Below are 20,825 nucleotides of genomic sequence, written 5' to 3'. Positions count from 1 at the left end.
CAGGCAAAGCACTCTTCTCATAGCCCCACCTCAATCTATAAAATGGGGTTTGTTCTGAGGATTAGCTTAGAGCTTCATAAAGCATTCAGAAATAAATTTTTAAAAATCTACCCCATCACCATAAACAAAGCAAGGCCTCCACAAAGACCCACCTTCCAGCAGAGACAGCGCAATCCACCTTCAAAAGGAATCCCTGCAATACAAAAGACATGGAATCAATTAGGGATGGATACACCTTGCCTTTTCATACTACTGTGCTATTACTGGCCTTACTAGTAGGGATGAAAAGCTTCAGTAGGTAGCAATCCATTCAGAGGGAGGTTCCAATAATCTGCTGGCATGCTGAGCAACTGAAAAAATATACACTTATTTCACAATTAAGCGGGGAGCACAAAAATGCAATACCCAAGCAAGTGGTACTACTGCTAACAGTAACACATTTCTGTCCTGAATTCAGTTTTGGAGTACTACACTTTAATGCAATTACTGCAAAGAACTGAGTGTCAGAACAGCCAAGAGAATGAACTGTGAGCTCCCCGTTTCAAAGACAGAATGTTCCATGAATCCACTAGGGGACAACTGAGGACTGTCTTCAAGCACATGTTCCTACTCAGGAATTAAGATAACAGGGAAAAGCCCTCTTGACTGTCTCACCAATCAAAGAACAGGAGAGAGGGCCTTTTCAGTGGTGGCCCCACAACAATGGAATGACTCTCCAGGGAGGTGTGCTTTTGATCTTTAGGTGGCAGCTGAAGATAGTTTTATTTAAGACTACATTTGACTAAAGTAGTCCTAAATAGCGACTTTAAATTTCAGTTTTATATACTTTCTTTTACATGTTTTATCTGTTATGAGCTCCAAAAGGAAGAAAAGTGGATAATAAATGCTTTAAATACATAATAAACTAGGTGGCTTTAGACAAACCACACTCTGAATCTGAGCTCTTCCACCTGCAATACAAGGATAATACTGTTTTATGGGTTTGTGGTGAGAGATTATAACAGTACAAGATAATGGGTTGGATCTGACTGAGAAAGTCTCTCCATTAACAAAAGAGAGACACTGGATCCAGTCTAAGGTGTATGAAGTGCTTTGACATCTAAAAGGTAAATGTTATAGTTATGATAAAAACAGAGGGTACCCTAAGCTCCTTGGAAGAAGGGAAAACTGAAAATATTATAAATTGCTTATTATGAGTTAAGGTTTGGACCAGAGAGCATTATCATTGTTATAATTAATCAGGGCTTTTTTTGTAGAAAAAGTCCAGCAGGAACTCATTTGTGTGTTAGGCTACACCCTGTGGCATCACCATTGTTTCACACAGGGCTTTTTTGTAGAAAAAGTCCAGCAGTAACTCATTTGCACATTAGGCCACACTCCCTAATGCCAAGCCAACCAGAACTGTGTTCCTGTGCATTCCTGCTCAAAAAATCCCTTTTAATAATCATTTATATACATATATTGTATTTTTAACTCCCCCCCCCAAAGGAAATTATGGCAGCATACGCAGACGGCTCTTTTTTATTTTCACAGAAACTTTTTAAGGTAGCTTATGCTGAAAATGATTGGTCTAAGGTTACCCAGACAGCTTCGTGGTTGTATGGGGCTGTAAAACAACTGGTCTAAGACCAGCAATATGGCCATGTCACCACGCTGGCTTGCTCGAGATAAAAACTCAGTAGGATAAGAAACATGTCTACTTCTAAAAAGAGCCTGAAAAGCAGAGATCAAATTTGGTGCAAGGACTTAAGGTCTGGGAGTTAAATATTTATAGAATTAGTAACTCAGTGACAGTAAGGATGGCCTTTGAAGGATTCTGGTGCCTTACACAGATTATTTCAAGATTCCTTGTTAACTCTCTGCTAAGTGTATGTTGGGGGAGGGGGGTAAGTGTAACAGTTGTTAATGAGGTCAATATCGAAACATTTATTACTTGCAACAGTTTTTAGAACAAGGTGACCAAAGTATTTAGCCAGCCTATCTTCTCAGAATACATTATTCACATTGTAGATTAGGCAAAAGAGCCCAGTGGCGCTGAGTGGTAAAGCTGCAGTACTGCAGTCCTAAACTCTGCTCATGACCTGAGTTTGATCCCAGCGGAAACTGAGTTCAGGTAGCCGGCTCAAGGTTGACTCAGCCTTCCATCCTTCCAAAGTCAGTAAAATGAGTACCCAGCTTGCTGGGGGGGAAAGTGTAGATGACTGGGAAAGGCAATGGCAAACCACCCTGTAAAAAGTCTGCCGTGAAAACGTCATGATGTGACATCACCCCAGAGTCAGAAACAACTGGTGCTTGCACAGGGGACAACCTTTACCTTTAGATTAGGCAAAGGCTTTGAGAAAAAACTGGTATTTTATCTTTAACAAGTAAATGGGGGCTCATGAGGAGGAAGAGAGATTAATTCCTGGCTGCTGACCCAGTAAACAGCCTGGCAAATCAAGCTACTTTATAACAAGAACTAAAAAAACAGTTTTGTTTATTCCAAACCCAGCTTGTATCCCACAATGGGAAAAAAGAGCCATAGTATGGTTTGCTGTATATTTGGTGGAGGGAAGAAAATCCACAGTGGTGGGCAAAGAGCCTTATTTTGGGGGGGTGGGGAGAACCACACACTGTTAAACCATCAGATAGCTACTTTCTACATATCACAATGCAGTTCAGGCCATATCTCTATCAGCAGCATCCTCAAGACATGGCTGAGACAAACCACAGATACGTATCTCCAAGCTCTTGTGAAGTTTTATGTGTGTGCGCACATGAAATGTTAACATCCCCAGAAAAGCTGTTTCTGTTCTGATTAAAGCATCATCTTTGTGAGGGTAAAACAATTGCAACTCATACCTCCTGGCAAGCGATCAACCCAGCCTCAGAGTGAGCACTGAAAACCTGATCCATGCCACTGCCTGTAACAGCAAGAATTTGCCAAAAGTCATTTACCGCTAAAGCAAAGTTTGCGGAGCTTCTGCAGCACAACCTTGGGTTCGCTAAGGATCTCCTGGAATTCTGCAATCCTAGAGGAAGGGGGAAATCACAAAACACAGACAAAAATATAAACAACAGATGCATGAATTGCCAGGTGGACAGGGGAACAGTGATATAGCTGTGCAAAAATCCAACAACGTTCTTCACATCCAACAACATTCTTCACTGCTCTTTATTAAGAGCAGTCATTAGTCATCACATTTATGATTTAGGCTAAAGGCACACAAGGGTTCTTTCATGGTTATCTATCTTCCTGGAATAAAACGATGCCTTGAGTGGTGTTCAAAGATTAACCCATCCCTCAACCAGGGCTTGAATTCAGCAGGAGCTCACAGGAGCAGAGCTCCTGAACCTCCAGCCAAGGTCTGCATGCAGTGGGGAGTTCTCTCCCCACTGCACACAGATCCCAGGGCATATGCAAATGAGATTTGCTACTGAGCTCCTGCACCTTTGTTCCTACAAAATGACCCCTGCTGGTGAAGATTATGCTCTCTGTGATTGCTGGAAGCGCCTGTGCTCCATTTGAAAGAAACTTGGTTGAGACACCGAGAAAGTACAGAGCTCCTGAGGAAGACACGAAACTGCTTATATTCGAATAGCAAGTCGGGCTTGGGGATCCTTCTCTCCTATTTGGAAGCTTGTCTCTTGTTCAAGAGAAGTCCCATTGGCTAGCAGAAGGAAGGAGGAAAGTACTCTCTATGGGACTATATTTGTAGAATACCTGTTTTTGGAATGAAAAGTTTTTTCACCTTTCATGGACTGTAACTTTACTGTTTTACTGTTCTACACTGTAATATATATGTTTGTTGTGAATTGCATGGTCTTTTCACTGTTTTGTCTAGATTGGAGACCGTGGTGCCTTGTGTTTTGTTAGGTTGTGGGGCTCAGCAAGTGCCCAATCAAGCCAGCCCTTGATGTCAGTCCTTCCCTTTGAGTTGCATTTGCATATGCAAATGAGATTTGGTATTGCGCTCCTGCACCTTTTTTCCCTACAAACCCACTCCTGTCCCCACCAAGGACATTGAAAACCCAAGTCAAACCCATTAAAAACAACTAGAGAACCATACAGTTCAGATAAGGGCTTTTATCAGAACAAAGGCAATGCAAGCAGTTGGCAGACCACAGGAACAAACAGTCACATGTACCATAAGGACAGCGCCAGAGTCTCAAGTTCTCACCTGATCGTTCTTAATTTTCTTAAAGACTACTAATATGGTGGAACGCCCATTGGAAAGGACCTGGGGGAAGAAGTCTGCAAGGACTCTTTGCTCTGGGGCCAAGAGAGAGATTGAGTTCTAACAAAATACAGCAATTCCGCCTTTGTTGCAGAGTCACTGAAGAGTAATTGTAGCAGAATATGTGAACAAGCAGCAAAGGACAACCTGACCCCTGAGCAACAGCCAAACCAAATTTGCGTAGTGCAATATTTAGCACCAGAAAGGCTCTAAGCCCTTATCAAGTACTAAAAAGCATCTCCAGAGCTTTTCAGCATCCCAAAACCAACTTTGACAAGTTCTGCGTTGCACAAGAGCACGAGTAGCGTCTCCTGAATGAGACCAACAGTCCATCTAGTCTAGCATACAGTGGTCAACCAGTTGCCCTGAAATGACCAAACAAATTGGGTCAGGGGTTTGCTACTTCTGAATACGGAGGCTCTCTTCAGTCACCATGGCTAGTAGCCAATGACAGACCTCTCCCCCATAAACATCTATCAATCTAAGAATAAGTCCCCAGGACCCAAAATTAGATCATTCATTACCACAGCATGGAGACGGCAACTTTCTTCGATGTTTGTTAAAAGAGTTAAAAGTCTGGTTCCAACACAATGGAAATCCAGGGCTTGCTGCCACGTAGACAAACTTTGAAGGAGCATCGTACTCATACACAAATCCTTACTTTTCCCTTCACTCCGCCTTCATGGGCAGTGAGGGGAGGGATGATAGCTCAGTGGTAGGGCATCTGCTTGATAAGCAGAAGGTCCCAGGTTCAATCTCCGACATCTCCAACTAAAAAGGGTCCACACAAATAGGCATGAAAAACCTCCGCTTGAGACTCAGGAGAGCTGCTGCCAGTCTGAGTAGACAATGCTGACTTTGATGGACCAGGGGTCTGATTCAGTATAAGGCAGCCAGATAGACTGATTCATTTGTTGGGGAGGCATGGTGGCTCAGTGGTAGAGCATCTGCTTGGTAAGCAGAAAGTCCCAGGTTCAATCCCCGGCATCTCCAACTAAAAAGGGTCCAGGCAAATAGGCGTTAAAAAAACTCAGCTTGAGACTCTGGAGAGCTGCTGCCAGTCTGAGTAGACAATACTGACTTTGATGGACCAAGGTCTGATTCAGAGCCGGTTTGGTGTAGTGGTTAAGTGTGCGGACTCTTGTCTGGGAGAACCGGGTTTGATTCCCCACTCGTCCACTTGCACCTGCTAGCATGGCCTTGGGTCAGCCATAGCTCTGGCAGAGGTTGTCCTTGAAAGGGCAGCTGCTGTGAGAGCCCTCTCCAGCCCCACCCACCTCACAGGGTGACTGTTGTGGGGGAGGAAGGTAAAGGAGATTGTGAGCCGCTCTGAGACTCTTCGGAGTGGAGGGCGGGATATAAATCCAATATCATCTTCTTCTTCAGTATAAGGCAACTTCATTTGTTCATATATCTGGCCCCATGCACTTGCTAAAACCTCTTGGCAGACACCAGAAAAGGTGTCACGGTGCCCATGGGGACTCCTGCTCTAGTCTATTTCTGCAAGGACTACAGATGATGGAACAGTGTGCAACATACATACGTGAGGTATCTCACAGGCCTAGCTTGAGACCCAGGAGAGCTGCTGCCAGTCTGAGTAGACGATGCTGACTTTGATGGACCAAGGGTCTGATTCAGTATAAGGCAGTGAGGTGTACCTCACATATGTAGAAAATTATGTTTCCTCATTGCAGCTAAACCATCAAATTACTATTTGTCCTGCAAACCAGGACTGTACACTGGGAACAAACTAGAGTATGGCAATTTCGGATGTAACAGCAAGTTATAGTTTGCCAGAAAAAAAGCCCTAATTAGTTCGCCACATATGTGGAAAGGTGCAGCAGACAGCAGACATTATATTCACAAGGCTGAAGCTCCTTCCAAGCTCTTTCACACAGCTGCAATCTATAATTTGCAGCTGGATGGCTGCAGAGATGGCTACATCTTGCACTGTCTATGGGACTTCCCATAGAATCTTGCCTTGATGGACCATTGGCTTCATCAAGAAAGGCAATTATTTTCTATTACTGACTTTTCTTGAGGACTAATTTCCTGACATCTACCACGAACGTTAAGATTCTGGTAGGAACTTTAGTGCATCAGCGGCAAAAAGTAATCAATATGACGGAAATTAGTGCTGAGTTCAGTGCTAGTTCATTTCACAGACTGAAATGCACACAAAAGACTTCGTTCTTAAGAACGAGAAACACTTGCTTGGTAGTAACACCTGCTGACTAAGAAGCTGTTTCTTCCTCATTCCACATGTTCTGATTACTCAGTTTCTGAAGGAATGGCACTGCTTTTGCAAATTCTTTCTTTATGCATTCCAGAGCTATGTCATGGCATCAAAAGCAGATTCGACGGCTCTGAACTTGTGAACACGCCCTCTGAGACACTTCACGGACAGCCACTCATCTGCATAAATACTGTAAGTGTGAAAAACAACATATAAAAGCAGATCTTCACAGAACAGGAAGGAAGGTCTGTTGGCAGTTGAGGAGAGATTCCCCTTCCCCCTGCAGTTTCCTTCTTTCCACAACGTTTTAGATATGGAACTCTGACATGCATCCGGCGAAAACATCAACTACCGCTGAGAGTTGGCATGCAAAATGCACAGTCCACAAATATTGCAGCAAGACGCTAACAGATCTACAACTCTGGAATCTGCCCAAGTGTAGAAACTGAATTTGTGCAAAGTGCCATTAACCTGCAGCTGACTCATGGCGACCCCAGAAGGTTTTCAAGACCAGTGATGAAAAGAGGCCCTTTGTCATTGCCTGCCTTTGCATAGCTACTCTGGATTTCCATGGTGGTCTCCCTTTTATCCAAGAAATAATCAGAGCTGACCCTGCTTAGCTTATGAGATCTGATGATATCTGGTTGGCCTGAGCTATTAGAAACTAAGGGGAATTTCAACCCCCCACACATTCCTACCCGATAACAGAATCACACAGACGGTTAAAAAGTTTAACAGGCTGGCGAACAGCATTGTAGAATCAAAGGGGGGGGGGACAGGGACACAAATGTCTGTTTTAAAAATCTGCAGTGAGAGTTGTCTGGGTGAGGGGGGGAACAGTTTTATGACAACAGAGATTATAAAACAAAAGGTTAAGGTTCATTAGAGGGCAGCAAACACAAAAGGACAGGGGCACCTTGGAGGCTAATCAATTTTGTGCGGCACAAGCTTAATTTGGACCACATTCCATTTTGTCAGACAAACAAAGTGTTAGTCTTGCTCCGCACATACACAAGCATACAGAGAAATAAACTGTAAACAGGAGGGGCAAAAGGCCACAAAATGAAAGAGGGTCCCGCCTGCGACAATTTTATGTAAAGTTCAAACATATCCAAAAGCAGCACAAGCAACCATTCACCAGAACAGCGACTGGTAATTGTTGGACTTTTCTATACTGCTTCACCACCCGCAGTAGGACAGAAAGCCCTGCGCTTGACAGATTGTCAACCAAATAGACCAAATTGGTTTGTCTTCTGTAGTAAACACCAACATGGTCACCATAGCAGGTGGTGTGTTGAACTTCGACCGTAGAGATCTGGGTTCAAAGTCCCTTTTCAGCCTCAAAGCTCATCACAAGCCTTCCATTCAACCTACCTTACAGACAGCATCACAATAACCTAAGACAGGGGTGGCCAACGGTAGCTCTCCAGATGTTTTTTGCCTACAACTCCCATCAGCCCCAGCCATTGGCCATGCTGGCTGGGTCTGGTGGGAGTTGTAGGCAAAAAAGCATCTGGAGAGCTACCGTTGGCCACCCCTGACCTAAGAGAAGACCGAGGTATACCACAATGAACTAGATGGAGAAAGGAAGGGTGTGACAGATGTGCAGTGAGATCAAGGGAAACAGACTTCTTCCACCTTTTGCCTTCAGAAGAGACAATGAGGATGTTACTTGAACCCTCCAGCTTTTACTTTGACCTTTTTTATAGAAGAGGAAGGGACAGAAGTGGTTCTCAGACCGTAGGAGGTCACTTAAAACTGCTGGGTGGTCAAAGGGAGGCTCAGCAATTTATAGGAGTATGTGTGCAATTCATAGCAGCAATTTATAGGAGTATGCGTGCACTGGTGCAGACTCCTGTGATGAAGCAAAAACAGAGAAGGTGGCCATTTGCTTGCAAAGACTTACAGTTTATGAGAGGGGGTGAGAGAAAATGGAAACTGTTTTAACCAGAAAGCAGTTAAAAGAAATGGGGGCGGGAGGGGGAGGAATTGAGGAAGAACATTTGCCTATTTTTTAACAGAGATTCTTCAAGTAAATACAAGAGGGAGAACATTTTGCTCTCTAGGACATGTCAAGAGTCTAATTAAAACAGGGTCAACTCCACCCACATTCAGGATCTCTTCATATATTACCAAGGACAGAAGCTGCTCCCCACTCTACGTCTTGTGTAACAGTCACCTTTGACTTATTCAGAATATTTTTAGACCCACCTTTCTCTCAAACTTTGCGGATCCAAGGTGGGTTTCGCCTCAACTCCCTTTGCGCACAATGCCTGATTCAAATTACAGCTTGCAATACATATGAAAAAGGGACTTCTGTATTTCCCACACCTTTTTTTGACCTGAAATTATCCTGGTGTTATTTGGCCAGTAGGGGAAACCTATGAGTGTCCATGCGGGTTTCCCAAATGGGCCAAAGAGCTACAGAGAAGACTAAAGCCTCTTTCACCATCTACACTGGGCACCATGTGCAAGGGAACTGGGGGGAACCTCCAAGGCACACCTGAGTGGTCCATATTGGAAGCAGGTTAGGGACACCAGACCCAGCCCGTGCACTCCATAATGAGAAAAAACAATTATAAAAGGCCTATTCAGACTGAGAAAAGGCAGGGAAACCTTCTCAGGAGCAGTGGGGACAGAGTCAATGAATTAAGAGGAACTCTCATAATTTCAGAAACACATCAGTGGGGGGGGGACTTTCATTATATTCTACTAAGGAGAGACGGCTGGAGTGTCACAGGTAGAGGTGATCCAAATTTTCCCTTGATCAGGGCTGCTATCTCACACACACGCACACACACACACTAATGCACTTTCAATACACTTTTCAACTAGATTTTGCCAGTTCACACAATTAAATCCAGTTGTGAAATGCACTGAAAGTGGATTAAAAGTGCTTTATTTACTGTGTGTGATCACAGTCCAGGAGATCTTTCCCCCTTCTTTATAAGGAGGGACCCCCAAGGAAAATAGGTACCCTTCCAAATGAAAGGGAGAATGAGGATACAGAATAGCAACGCAAAGCATTTTTAAATGGGAAAGTTGTGGTCGGGGGAAGCTGCTTTCCATTGCAATTTTTGCAAAAAGGACTGCAGAAAGTTGCTTTCAAAATGGGAGGGGGGGATACACAACAGCAACGCAAAGCATTTTTAAATGGGAAAGTTGCGGTCGGGGGAAGCTACTTTCCATTGCAATTTTTGCAAAAAGGACTGCAGAAAGTTGCTTTCAAAATGGGAAGGGGGGGGTGAGGATACACAACAGCAACGCAAAGCATTTTTAAATGGGAAAATTGCTGTCGGGGGAAGCTACATTCCATTGCAATTTTTGCAAAAAGGACTGCAGAAAGTTGCTTTCAAAATGGGAAGGGGGGGGATGAGGATACACAACAGCAACGCAAAGCATTTTTAAATGGGAAAGTTGCCGTCGGGGGAAGCTGCTTTTCATTGCAATTTTCAAATGGGAAACGGGGGAGAGGGGAGCAATGCAAACAGGGGTGCGACGAAGAGGCAAAGAGGGTGAAGGAGCAAAAACGACAGAAGTTGAAATAAAAGGGGGACAGCCCGAAGCAAATTATTTTTTTTCCAATGAAAACGGGAAGCAACAAACGGAGGGGGGGGGGGTTAGAAAAGGAATGGGCCCAAGAGGGAGAGAGAGAAGAAAATGCCAGGAAAGGTGAATCCCCCCCCCCTCCCTGCATAAGAAGAAGCAGAAAGATTGGAGGGGGGGGTATTGTTTTCTAGAGGGGGGAATAAACAGGGGATCCCCATAAGCGAGCCCCCCCCTCCTTTCAGCACCAATAAAGGGCAGCAGCTGGGGGGGGGGGCGGCCACAACAAACCCTTCAGGGCCCCCCCCCTCTCTTCCTTTCCCGCCCCACCTGCTCTTGTGGAGGCTCGACATGATGGAGGCGCCGTTGTCTCCTCCTCCTCCTCCGGCCGCCTGGTCTTCTCCCCCTCCTTCCCTTCCCTTCCCTTCCCCGGCCAGCGACCAGCGGGGGCGCCCAGGCCGACCTAAGCCAGCGAAGTGGCGGAAGCCCGGCCTGGCTGAGGGGAATCAAGAAAGCGGGAGGAGGAGGAGGAGCCAGCGCGGACTCCGCCTCGCCTCACAGGCCGGGCCTCGGGGCCAGCCCAGCCCCTCAGGGGTAGGGTTGCCAATCCCCAGGTGGGGGCAGGGGATCTCCCGGTTTGGAGGCCTTCCCCCCCCCCCCCCCGCTTCAGGGTCGTCAGAAAGCGGGGGGGAGGGGAGGGAAATGTCTGCTGGGAACTCTGTTATTCCCTATGGAGATTTATTCCCATAGAAAATCATGGAGAATTGATCCGCGGGTATCTGGGGCTCTGGGGGGGCTGTTTTTTGGGGTAGATGCACCAAATTTTCAGTATAGCGTCTAGTGCCTCTCCCCAAAATAGCCCCCAAGATTCAAAAATATTGGACCAGGGGGTCCAATTCTATGAGCCCCGAAAGAAGGTGCCCCTATCCTTCATTATTTCCTATGGAAGGAAGGCATTGAAAAGGCGTGCCGTCCCTTTAAATGTGAGGGCCAGAACTCCCTTGGAGTTCAATTATGCTTGTCACACCCTTGCTCCTGGCTCTGCCCCAATGTCTCCTGGCTCCACCCCCAAAGTCTCCTGGCTCCACCCCCAAAGTCCCCAGATATTTCTTGAATTGGACTTGGCAACCCTACTCAGGGGGCCGCGGAGAAGCGGGAGCCTGGCCGGGCTGCTTGGGTTGGGGTGACCCGTTGAAGAGGCCGCGTCCTCCTTTTGGGGCGTCCGCCCTCTTGGGGTTCTTCCCCTCCCTAAATGATGGGAATGGCCTCTTTGGGGGTTGGGAGGGTGGGGATATCTGGCTGCGTCTCTCTTCCCTTGAACAAAGCAGGAGTCGAGTGGCACCCTTACGACCAACTTAAGTTCTATTCAGAACGTCAGCTGTCGTGTGCTAAAAGCACACTTCTTCAGTGTGTGCTTTAGTACACGAAAGCTGACGTTCTGAATAAAACTTAGTTGGTCTTAAAGGTGCCACTTGACTCCTGCTTTGTTCCACTACTTCAGACCAACATGGCTGCCCACTTGGATCTGTCTTACGGATAAAAGGAAGTCCTTCTTCAGCCAAAGGGTGATTGACACGTGGAATTCACTGCCACAGGAGGTGGCGGTGGCTACAAGCATAGCCAGCTTCAAGAGGGGATCGGATAAAAATATGGAGCAGAGGTCCATCAGCGGCTATTACCCACAGTATATATATATTTAGGGGAGGGACGGTGGCTCAGTGGTAGAGCATCTGCTTGGGAAGCAGAAGGTCCCAGGTTCAGTCCCCAGCATCTCCAATTCAAAAGGGTCCAGGCAAATTGAAAAACCTCAGTTTGAGACCCTGGAGAGCCGCTGCCAGTCTGAGTAGACAATACTGACTTCTGATTCAGTATAAGGCAGCCTCATATGTTCATATGTTTGGGGAGGGATGGTGGCTCAGTGGTTGAGTGTCTGCTTGGTAAGCAGAAGGTCCCAGGTTTATTCCCCAGCATCTCCAACTAAAAAGGGTCCAGGCAAGTAGGCGTGAAAAACCTCAGCTGGAGACCCTGGAGAGCAGGGGAGGAACAGTGGCTCAGTGGTAGAGCATCTGCTTGGGAAGCAGAAGGTCCCAGGTTCAATCCCTGGCATCTCCAAAAAAGGGTCCAGGCAAATAGGTGTGAAAAACCTCAGCTTGAGACCCTGGAGAGCCGCTGCCAGTCTGAGAAGACAATACTGACTTTGATGGACCAAGTGTCTGATTCAGTATAAGGCAGCTTCATATGTGTGTGTGTGTTGGTCACTGTGTGACACGGAGTGTTGGACTGGATGGGCCATTGGCCTGATCCAACATGGCTTCTCTTATGTCTTCCATTTAAGCCAGGGGTGTTGAACTCATTTCTAATTAGGGCCAGCTCTGACCTAAATGAGACCTTGCCGGGCCAGGCCATGTTTATACCTATTTAAGATTAGGTAGCAGATATATAAACTTTATAAAGGACACAAACATGACTAAAAAAAACCCACTTAAAACATGAGCACGTGTTGATCTTAAAGGTGCGTCTTTTGTATTTCTCCCATGGGATCCAGGGAACTGGGCAAAGGAAGCTCTGGCTCTTTCCCTCCCTCCCTAGGAGACCAGCAGGGTGAGGAGCCTCAACCAATGGAGAAAATTGAGGTTTTGCTCTGTAGCTGCTGTGCAATTGAGCAAGCCTGGCAAAGCAAGCTGAGATGCCGAAGGAAGCAAGAGAGAGGAAGAAGGAAACAGACAAGAGCCAGTTGCTGGGGGGGGGGGCACATGTTTGACACCACTGTTTTAAGCTGAGTTAGCATGAGCTAGCTAGCTCCCAGATTTTTAGCCTCCAACTCACACATTTTTATGTTAGCTCAGGAAAAATAGCCCCAGAGAGCGCAATAATTTATGCAGTAGCTCACAACTTTAATGCCAGTAGCTCACAGAGCAGAATTTTTGCTCACAAGACTCTGCAGCTTAGAGGGAATATTGCTATCTGTCTGTCTGTCTATCATCTATCTATGCCAAACTGCAGCTCAGGAGCCGCATGTGGCTCTTCCACACGTTGTAACCAGGGCCGGCTCTGTCACTAGGCAAACTAGGTGATTGCCTAGGGTGACAGCCTTCTGGGGGCACCAAATTGTGACTTGGTGACCATGGGGTTTTAAAAAACCTAAAGAACCTCTTGTTGAGGGTGAAAGAGGAGAGCACAAAAGTAGGCTTGAAACTCAACTTCAAAAAAACTAAGAGCATGGCATCCGGCCCCATCACACCTTGGCGAATAGAAGTGGAAGACATGGAAGTAGTGACAGACTTCACATTTCTGGGATCCAGGATCAATGCAGATGGTGACTGTAGCCATGAAATTAAAAGACATATGCTCCTTGGGAGGACAGCTATGGAGAACCTGGGCAGTATAATAAAAAGTAGAGACATCACCCTGCCAACAAAAGTCCATATAGTCAAAGCGATGGTATTCCCAGTAGTAATGTATGGCTATGAGAGTTGGATCATAAAGAAGGCCGAGCGCAGAAGAATAGATGCTTTCGAGTTATGGTGCTGGAGAAGAATCTTGAGAGTCCCTTGGACTGCAAGAAGATCAAATCAGTCAGTCCTAAGGGAAATCAACCCAGACTGTTCCCTGGAAGGTCAGATGCTAAAGCTGAAGCTCAAATACTTTGGCCATCCAATGAGAAGGGAGCACTCACTGGAGAAGATCCTGATGCTGGGAAAGACAGAAGGCAAAAGAAGAAGGGGACGGCAAAAGAGGAGATGGCTGGACAGCATTACTGATGTAACAAACACAAATTTGAGCAGACTTCGGAGGATGGTGGAAGACAGGAGGGCCTGGTGTGACTTTGTCCCTGGGGTCGCAAAGAGTCAGACTCGACTGTGCAACTGGACAACAAAATGGGGTTTTAAAAGCAGGAGACATTCAGAGGTCATTTGCCCTGCCTGCCTCTGCAAAGCAACCCTGGACTTCCTTGGTGGTCTCCTCTTGAAATAGTTTTCAGGGCTAGCCTTCCGTAGCTTCTGAAATCGGACAAGACTGGCCTAGCCTGGGCTGCCCAGGCCAGAGCTGTGCAAAATTAAAAAGGTAAAGGTAATCTCCTGTACAACCACCAGTCGTCTCCTACTCTGAGGTGACGTCGCTTTCACCATGTTTTCACGGCAGACTTTTTACGGGGTGGTTTGCCATTACCTTCCCCAGCCATTTGCACTTTACCCCCAAGCAAGCTGGGTACTCATTTTACTAATCTCAGAAGGATGGAAGGCTGAGTCAACCTTGAGCTGGCTACCTGAACCCAGCTTCTGCCGGGATTGAACTCAGGTCCTGAGCAGAGCTTGGACTGCAGCACTGCAGCTTTACCACTCTGCGCCATGGGGCCTCTAAGCAAAATTACCTCCTCCTAATTCCTTTGTATGTGAATTTTCAGATCTGCTTCGGTATCGAGCGGCCCCCAAAGGCAAATCCTGGTTTACATCCTTTGCGAAATGCCAAACTAGGAGGCTGTTATGACTTTATGTGGCAGGCCTTTCCAGTGGGCTTCGAGAGCCAGTGAAAAGACATATAAATGGACAACAGGAGAATATGCTCCTGAAGGAGGAGGAACAACCAGCTAATGTTGCTTTGCCGGATGGATGCTCAGAGAAACAGCCCTTCAAGTAAGTGTGGCCAGGTGATGGAAGGCTTTCTTGCATTCTTATGGTGTGCTATGGTGGAAAGGGTAAGCTTGAACGGTTCACCTTTAGGGGCCTGACCTTGGATGACCCACTACTATACTCCTTGTTTGACATGAGAGATCCTGAGTCCATTGGTCTAGGATCATGTCCAAAAATATTAAGCCCAATTCTGTTCTATTGAATAAGCACCCCAAAAGCGCAGGGTGTAGTTTTAAAAAGCCGAAACAACAAATATCCCTTCCTGTCTTCTCACTACACATAAGTGATTATTTAATCTGCCTTCCGCTAAAAGATCTCAGACAATAAGTACTGGGAAATAACTTTTTCTACTTGAAGTCCTGGAGATTTGTTGCCTGTCAAAGAACACAGCCCTGAACTAGATGGACTAAAAATATCCAGGGCATTGTATGTAGAAAAAGTCCAGCAGGGACTCATTTGCATATTAGGCCACACCCCCTGATGTCATCATTGTTTCACACAGGGCTTTGTGTAGAAAAAGCCCAGCAGGAACCTATTTGCATATTAGTCCACACCCCCTGACGGCAAGCCAGACGGAACTGCGTTCCTTTGCATTACTCCTCAAAAAAGCCCTGAAAATATCTAATAATCTATTTTTATTATGCTTTAACTAGGTTTAACATATATATGTCTATATATTACCATCATCATAAATATAAAAATGTACTGTTTCATATAATACTTTGCTATCAAGTCTGGGTTGGGGGGGGGCAGGATTTGTATCTCCTGTATAGATTGGACTTGTTGTGGAAGTTTGTCCACTACCAGAATATTGCATAATTTATAAATCCAGTCTGCCGCATTGACTGGCTCAAGGTAAAAAAATAAAATTAAGAGCACCAAACCACTGCCCTCAGAAAGGCCGCAGTATAAACATAGTGGTGCGTGCCACCTCCCAGTGGTGTCCATTATGAAGTGCAAGCATGATGGGGGGGTGGAAATCAGGCTCTCGGAGGGCTCCTATCAGGCCCCCAAGCAACTGGCCGTCATCTGCTTCCTTCTCCCTCTCTCTTGCTTCCATCTTTATAACAGCGTGTTTTGTAAGGCTTGCTAATCACACAGGAGCTACAGAGCAAAACCTCTATTTTCTCCATTGGCTGAGGCTCCTCCCTTGGGGAGGAAGGGGGGGAAGAAAGAGCTTGCTTTGCCAGGCTCTTTCAATCGCATAGCAGAGCTACTGAGCCAAGGCTCTCTTCCTTCTACTAGCTGAGGCTCCTCCCCCTCGTGGTCCCCTGGGGAAGGAAGGAAAGAGCCAGAGCTTCCTTTGCCCAGTTCCCTGGATGCCATAGGAGAAATACAAAGAAAACACCTTTAACACCAATGAATGCTAATGTTTTAAGCATGTTTTAAGTTTTTTTTTTTTAATCTTTGTGTTTGTCTGTGTCCTTTATAAAGTATATATACAAACAAGATGGCAACGAGGCAGGAGCTCGGGTGCTAGAGCTCCTGAAACCTTGGCTTCCACCTGCCTGTTTAGCTACTTCAAATGGTAAAAATTGCAAATTGGAGACCTAGGCTTTCACTACGGGAAAAGGGAAAGCCTAACATCAGCTAAATTCTATCTTTACCCTACCGCTCTTGGAGAGTGGGGCCTGGCATGGATGTGCAGGGTTGCTGAGGCGGCGGTCTGGAGTGTGGGTGAGGCCAGACGGGGTTGGGCGGCAAGCAGAGACGGACAGAGCCGAACGGAGCCGAGTGGAGTCGAAGGGACCCGTACGGCGAGTAGGGTGCTGGGCTGCTGACGCGGTTGGGCACCAGGAGTGGAGCGCTGACGGGGGGAGCCGAACGGAGCCAGGCAGAGTTGGGCAGAGTCGGAGGGACCTGTACGGCGAGTGGGCCGCTGGGCCGCTGATGTGGTCGGGCACCAGGAGTGGAGTGCTGACAGGGGGAATTGGCAACGGTGGTTGGGTGCCTCTGTCCTGGGCAAGGAGGAGGACTTGAAGCAACCGTTTGATGCGCTCTATGGGATCCCTGGCCCCTTGGCGATTCTCTTGATGATCTGGTTGATACCTGGCATGGCCGGCTCTCCAGAGCCATTGATGAGATCGCACCTCGACACCCTCTGCGACCCCGTATTAAGCTGGCCCTGTGGTACACCCCGGAATTACGCCAGCTGAAACGAGGACTCAGATGGCTAGAGAGGCAATGGCGGTGTACTCGGGACGAAGCGACTAGAACATCTTATAGAGAGTTTATGAGGTCCTATGAAATGGCAGTCAAAGCCACAAAGAAAATATACTTTGCGGCTACGATTGAGTCTGCAAATCGACCATCAGTTGCTGACCCGCCGCCTCGCCGACGCAAGGATTCAGGGGCTGGCCTTGCAGTAGCTTTCCTCTTTCCTTGAAGGTCGGGGACAAAGGGTGGCGAATGGGGGAGAACTATCCCAGAGACACCTACTTAACTGTGGGGTGCCTCAGGGGGCGGTCCTCTCCCCGATGTTATTTAACATCTACATACGCCCCCTTGCCCAGATTGCCCAGAGATCTGGGCTGGGTTGTCACCAGTATGCTGATGACACCCAGCTCTATCTACTGATGGACGGCTGGACTGACGATGTCCCTGAAAATCTAGACCTGGCGTTGCAAGCCATGGCAGGTTGGCTTAGGTTGAGTGGGTTGAAGTTAAATCCAGCGAAAACAGAGGTCCTTTGCCTGGGCCGCGGAGGTCTGGGAGGGGAAATCCCCCTACTGGCTTTTGATGGTGCACCATTGGAAGCGGTGCGCAGGGTCAAGAGCTTGGGGGTGCTACTGGAGCCTTCTCTGACAATGGAGGCCCAGATAGCAGCCACTACTAAATCCGCCTTTTTTCATCTTAGGCGGGCGAGGCAGCTGGCTCCCTTCCTGGAGCGTGGCGACCTGGCAATAGTGATCCATGCAACGATCACCTCAAGGTTAGACTACTGTAATGCCCTCTACATGGGGCTGCCCCTGTGCCGAACCCGGAAACTGCAGCTAGTGCAGAACGCGGCAGCCAGGCTGTTAATGGGACTCCCTAAGTGGGAACATATACAGCCTAGGCTACGGGAACTGCACTGGCTGCCAATTGTGTAACGAGTTCGTTACAAGGTGCTGGTTATTACCTTTAAAGCCCTATATGGCTGAGGACCTGCCTACCTTAGGGACCGTCTCTCCCCATATGTCCCCCAGAGAGTACTGAGATCTAGCTCACAAAATCTGTTGAAAATCCCTGGGCCAAAGGAGGCCAAACTAAAAGCGACAAAAGAGCAGGACTTCTCGATAACAGCACCCCAATAGTGGAACCAGCTACCAGAGGAAGTGCGGGCCATACAGGACCTTAATCAGTTCCGTCGGGCTTGCAAAACCGTCCTCTGTCAGCTGGCCTTTTAAGGTGGAACCATTGCATGATCATCATAAAAACTATGTTTATATGCACATCAAGACTGTAGCACCATCTTATGTGATATTGTGGTTTTATATTATTAACTTAAATGTTGTTTATATTTAATTGTATTTTAATTGTTAATTGTTTGAATTTTATTGTATCATTGTATGATGTATTATGTCTTGTAAGCTACCCTGAGCCTGCCTTGGTGGGGAGGGCGGGGTATAAATTAAAAAAATATATTATTATTATTATTATTATTATTATTATTATTATTATTATTATTATTATTATTATTATTATTATTATTATTATTATTATTATTATTATTATCTCTGCTATCTAATCTTAAATGGGTACACATATGGCCCAGCCCAACGTGGCCCGGCCCGACAAGGTCTCATTTATGTCAGATCCGGCCCTCATAACAAAAGAGTTCGACACCCCTGCTCTAGACAGGCCTCTGTAAATCTAACTCGCAGTGGACAAGGTGTATTACAATCACAGTGGCCTGGGAGTTCTGAAGAACTGCACATGTGGGTAGACCATGACACTATGCAAATAAAAACAGCAGGCATATCCTGCATTGTGCCTCACCAGTGTTTAAATCTAGAGTAGTAGTCATATTGTTGCAGCCAAAAATTACTTGTGGCAATTGAAAAAAAAAAACAGAATTCCCCCCCTCCCGGTGTATATTACATTTTTATCCTGCTTTTCCTTCAGTGACTCATGGAGGTGTACATCGTTCTTCTTTCCACATTTTATTATCATAACGGTCCTGTGAGGTAATTTAATTTAAGAGAGGGACTGCCTCAAGGTTACCCAGCAAAGACCTAATTACACAAGACATTTCCCTCCCCCCCCCCCCGAGTTTATCCTCAGGGCAGATCAATAGATCCAAAGTTATGTGTGCTAAGGTTGCCAGCCTCCAGGTGGGGCCTGGAGATCTCCCGCTTTGACAACTGATCTCCAGCTGGCAGAAATCAGCTCTCCTGGAGAAAATGGCTGCTTTGAAGGTTGGACTCTATGGCATTGGACCATGCTGAGGCCCCTCCCCTCCCCAAATCTTGCCCTCTCCTGGATTCACCCCAAAAGTCTCCAGGTATTTTCCAACACAGATTTGGCAACCCTGGCTGAGAGCTCATGGTGTCCAGAGAGACAGGGCTTAAACCTTCTTAAACCATTTTCCTTATTTGAAATGGCTCCAGAGAGCCACTATGAGCTTAACTTAACATGTACTGATTGGCTAACATATTAGCAGCACCTTGTGGCTATTTTAGATGGGGACAAGAGCATAGGAAGAGAAGAAGAATTGCCGATTTATACCCTGCCCTTCAAATATACAAATATCCATTAGAGTATAATTTAAAGGCTTTTCAGGGATGGAGTGCCTTTGGTCCAGGCATGTTGGAAGGATGTCTTGCTGTTCCTTTTTGCTTTTGAGAATGCTTTGTTTTTGAAATGTTCACATTTTGCAATGATTATCTTTGTTCCTTCTCCCTCTCTATTGCCTCCTTCTGCCTCACAGCTCGCTCTGCCAGGCTTGCTCAGTTGCACAGGAACTACAGAGCAAAGCCTCTGTTACCTCCATTGGCTGAGGCTTCACCCCTTCCTGGTCCCATGGGGAAGGAAGGAAAGAGCCCGAGCTTCCTTTGCCCAGTTCCCTGGATTGCATGGGAGAGATACAAAGAAAGCACCATTAAGACTAACAAGTGCTAATGTTTTAAGCATGTTTTATTTTAATTTTTTTTTAAATCTTTAATTGTGTTTGTCTGTGTCCTTTATAAAGTTTATGTCTCTGCTATTTTATGACACACATGGATCGGCCCAACAAGGTCAGATCCAGCCCTCATAATATTTGAGTTTGACACCCCTACTTTGGAGGGTGAGTTCTACGGCATTGTTCCCCACTGAGCTCCCTGTCCTCCCCAGGCTCCACCCCCAAATCTTGCTACCTTAAAAACATATTGTAACTCAAAGGATACAAGCCTTCCATTGGGAAATAACAGGATATTTGGGGGGTGAAACCTGAGGGCAAGGCTTGAGGAGGGGAGGACTTCAATGGAGTGCAATGTCATGATATAGAGTCCACCTTCCATTTTCTCCAGGGGATCTAATTCCTGTAGTCTGGAGATAACATGTAATTCTGAGGGGATCCCAACTGAAGACCGGCATCTGTACCACTTATGGCGACCCCTTAGGGTTTTCAAAGCAAGGCCCCTTAGGGTTTTCAAAGCGATGTGTCAAGCATCGATATTTCTCAATAAGCAAGCTTTTGTTCTTTTAATCAAAAGTTGCTTTATTGTAAAACTCCATAGCTTATTCAAGGACAGACTCCTTGGAAGTAATGACGTACACAGCATTGAATAGTTACTTATAGGAAAACTTCAAAAGGATAACATACAGATGCAATTTGAGTCACGAGTTCAAAGACTACTAGAGAGTATCTCTTTTATAGCTAAGGAATGCAAGCTAATAAAACATCTCCCTTTCTCACACTTTCTCTGAGAGCTGATAAGACCTGGCTGTGTGAATCTGGGGGAGAGGCACTCTGCACAGTTACTGCAAGGTTAACCTAAACATCCTGGGTCCAGATGGATTTATTATGCACTCTTTTGTTGTATAGGTGGTGGTGGGGGGGACAGAGAATAGGCCATGGTGGTGTTCTGCTTTATATTTGGCCTGTCTATTAGGTACATAGAGATGTTCAGAGTCTGCCATTGCCTGCCTCTGTTCCAAACTAAGCTAGAAACTACAATAGGTCTAAACGCCCTTAAAATCCTTTCTAGAACAGAAGCACATATTCCTTCC

The 20,825-nt window shown here is 46.3% G+C and overlaps 1 protein-coding gene across 1 annotated transcript in view; it reads right to left on the bottom strand.

Moving 5' to 3' along the window:
* TBC1D13 (TBC1 domain family member 13) overlaps positions 1-10,526 on the bottom strand; it is a 33,534-nt gene extending 23,008 nt beyond the window's left edge. Inside the window, exons 1-3 of the mRNA XM_060251211.1 lie at positions 10,330-10,526; positions 2,938-3,011; positions 153-193 (exon numbers count right to left, since the gene is read on the bottom strand). Of these exons, the coding sequence (XP_060107194.1) occupies positions 153-193; positions 2,938-3,011; positions 10,330-10,352 (138 nt within the window). The 5' untranslated portion in view covers positions 10,353-10,526. The remainder of the gene's footprint in view (positions 1-152; positions 194-2,937; positions 3,012-10,329) is intronic.
* Between the last annotated feature and the right edge of the window lie 10,299 nt (positions 10,527-20,825).

This window comes from Heteronotia binoei, chromosome 12 (genome assembly GCF_032191835.1).
Source record: "Heteronotia binoei isolate CCM8104 ecotype False Entrance Well chromosome 12, APGP_CSIRO_Hbin_v1, whole genome shotgun sequence".
NCBI lineage: Eukaryota > Metazoa > Chordata > Lepidosauria > Squamata > Gekkonidae > Heteronotia > Heteronotia binoei.
Note: the sequence above shows the minus strand (reverse complement) of the source record. Positions and strands in the feature narration are given on the sequence as shown.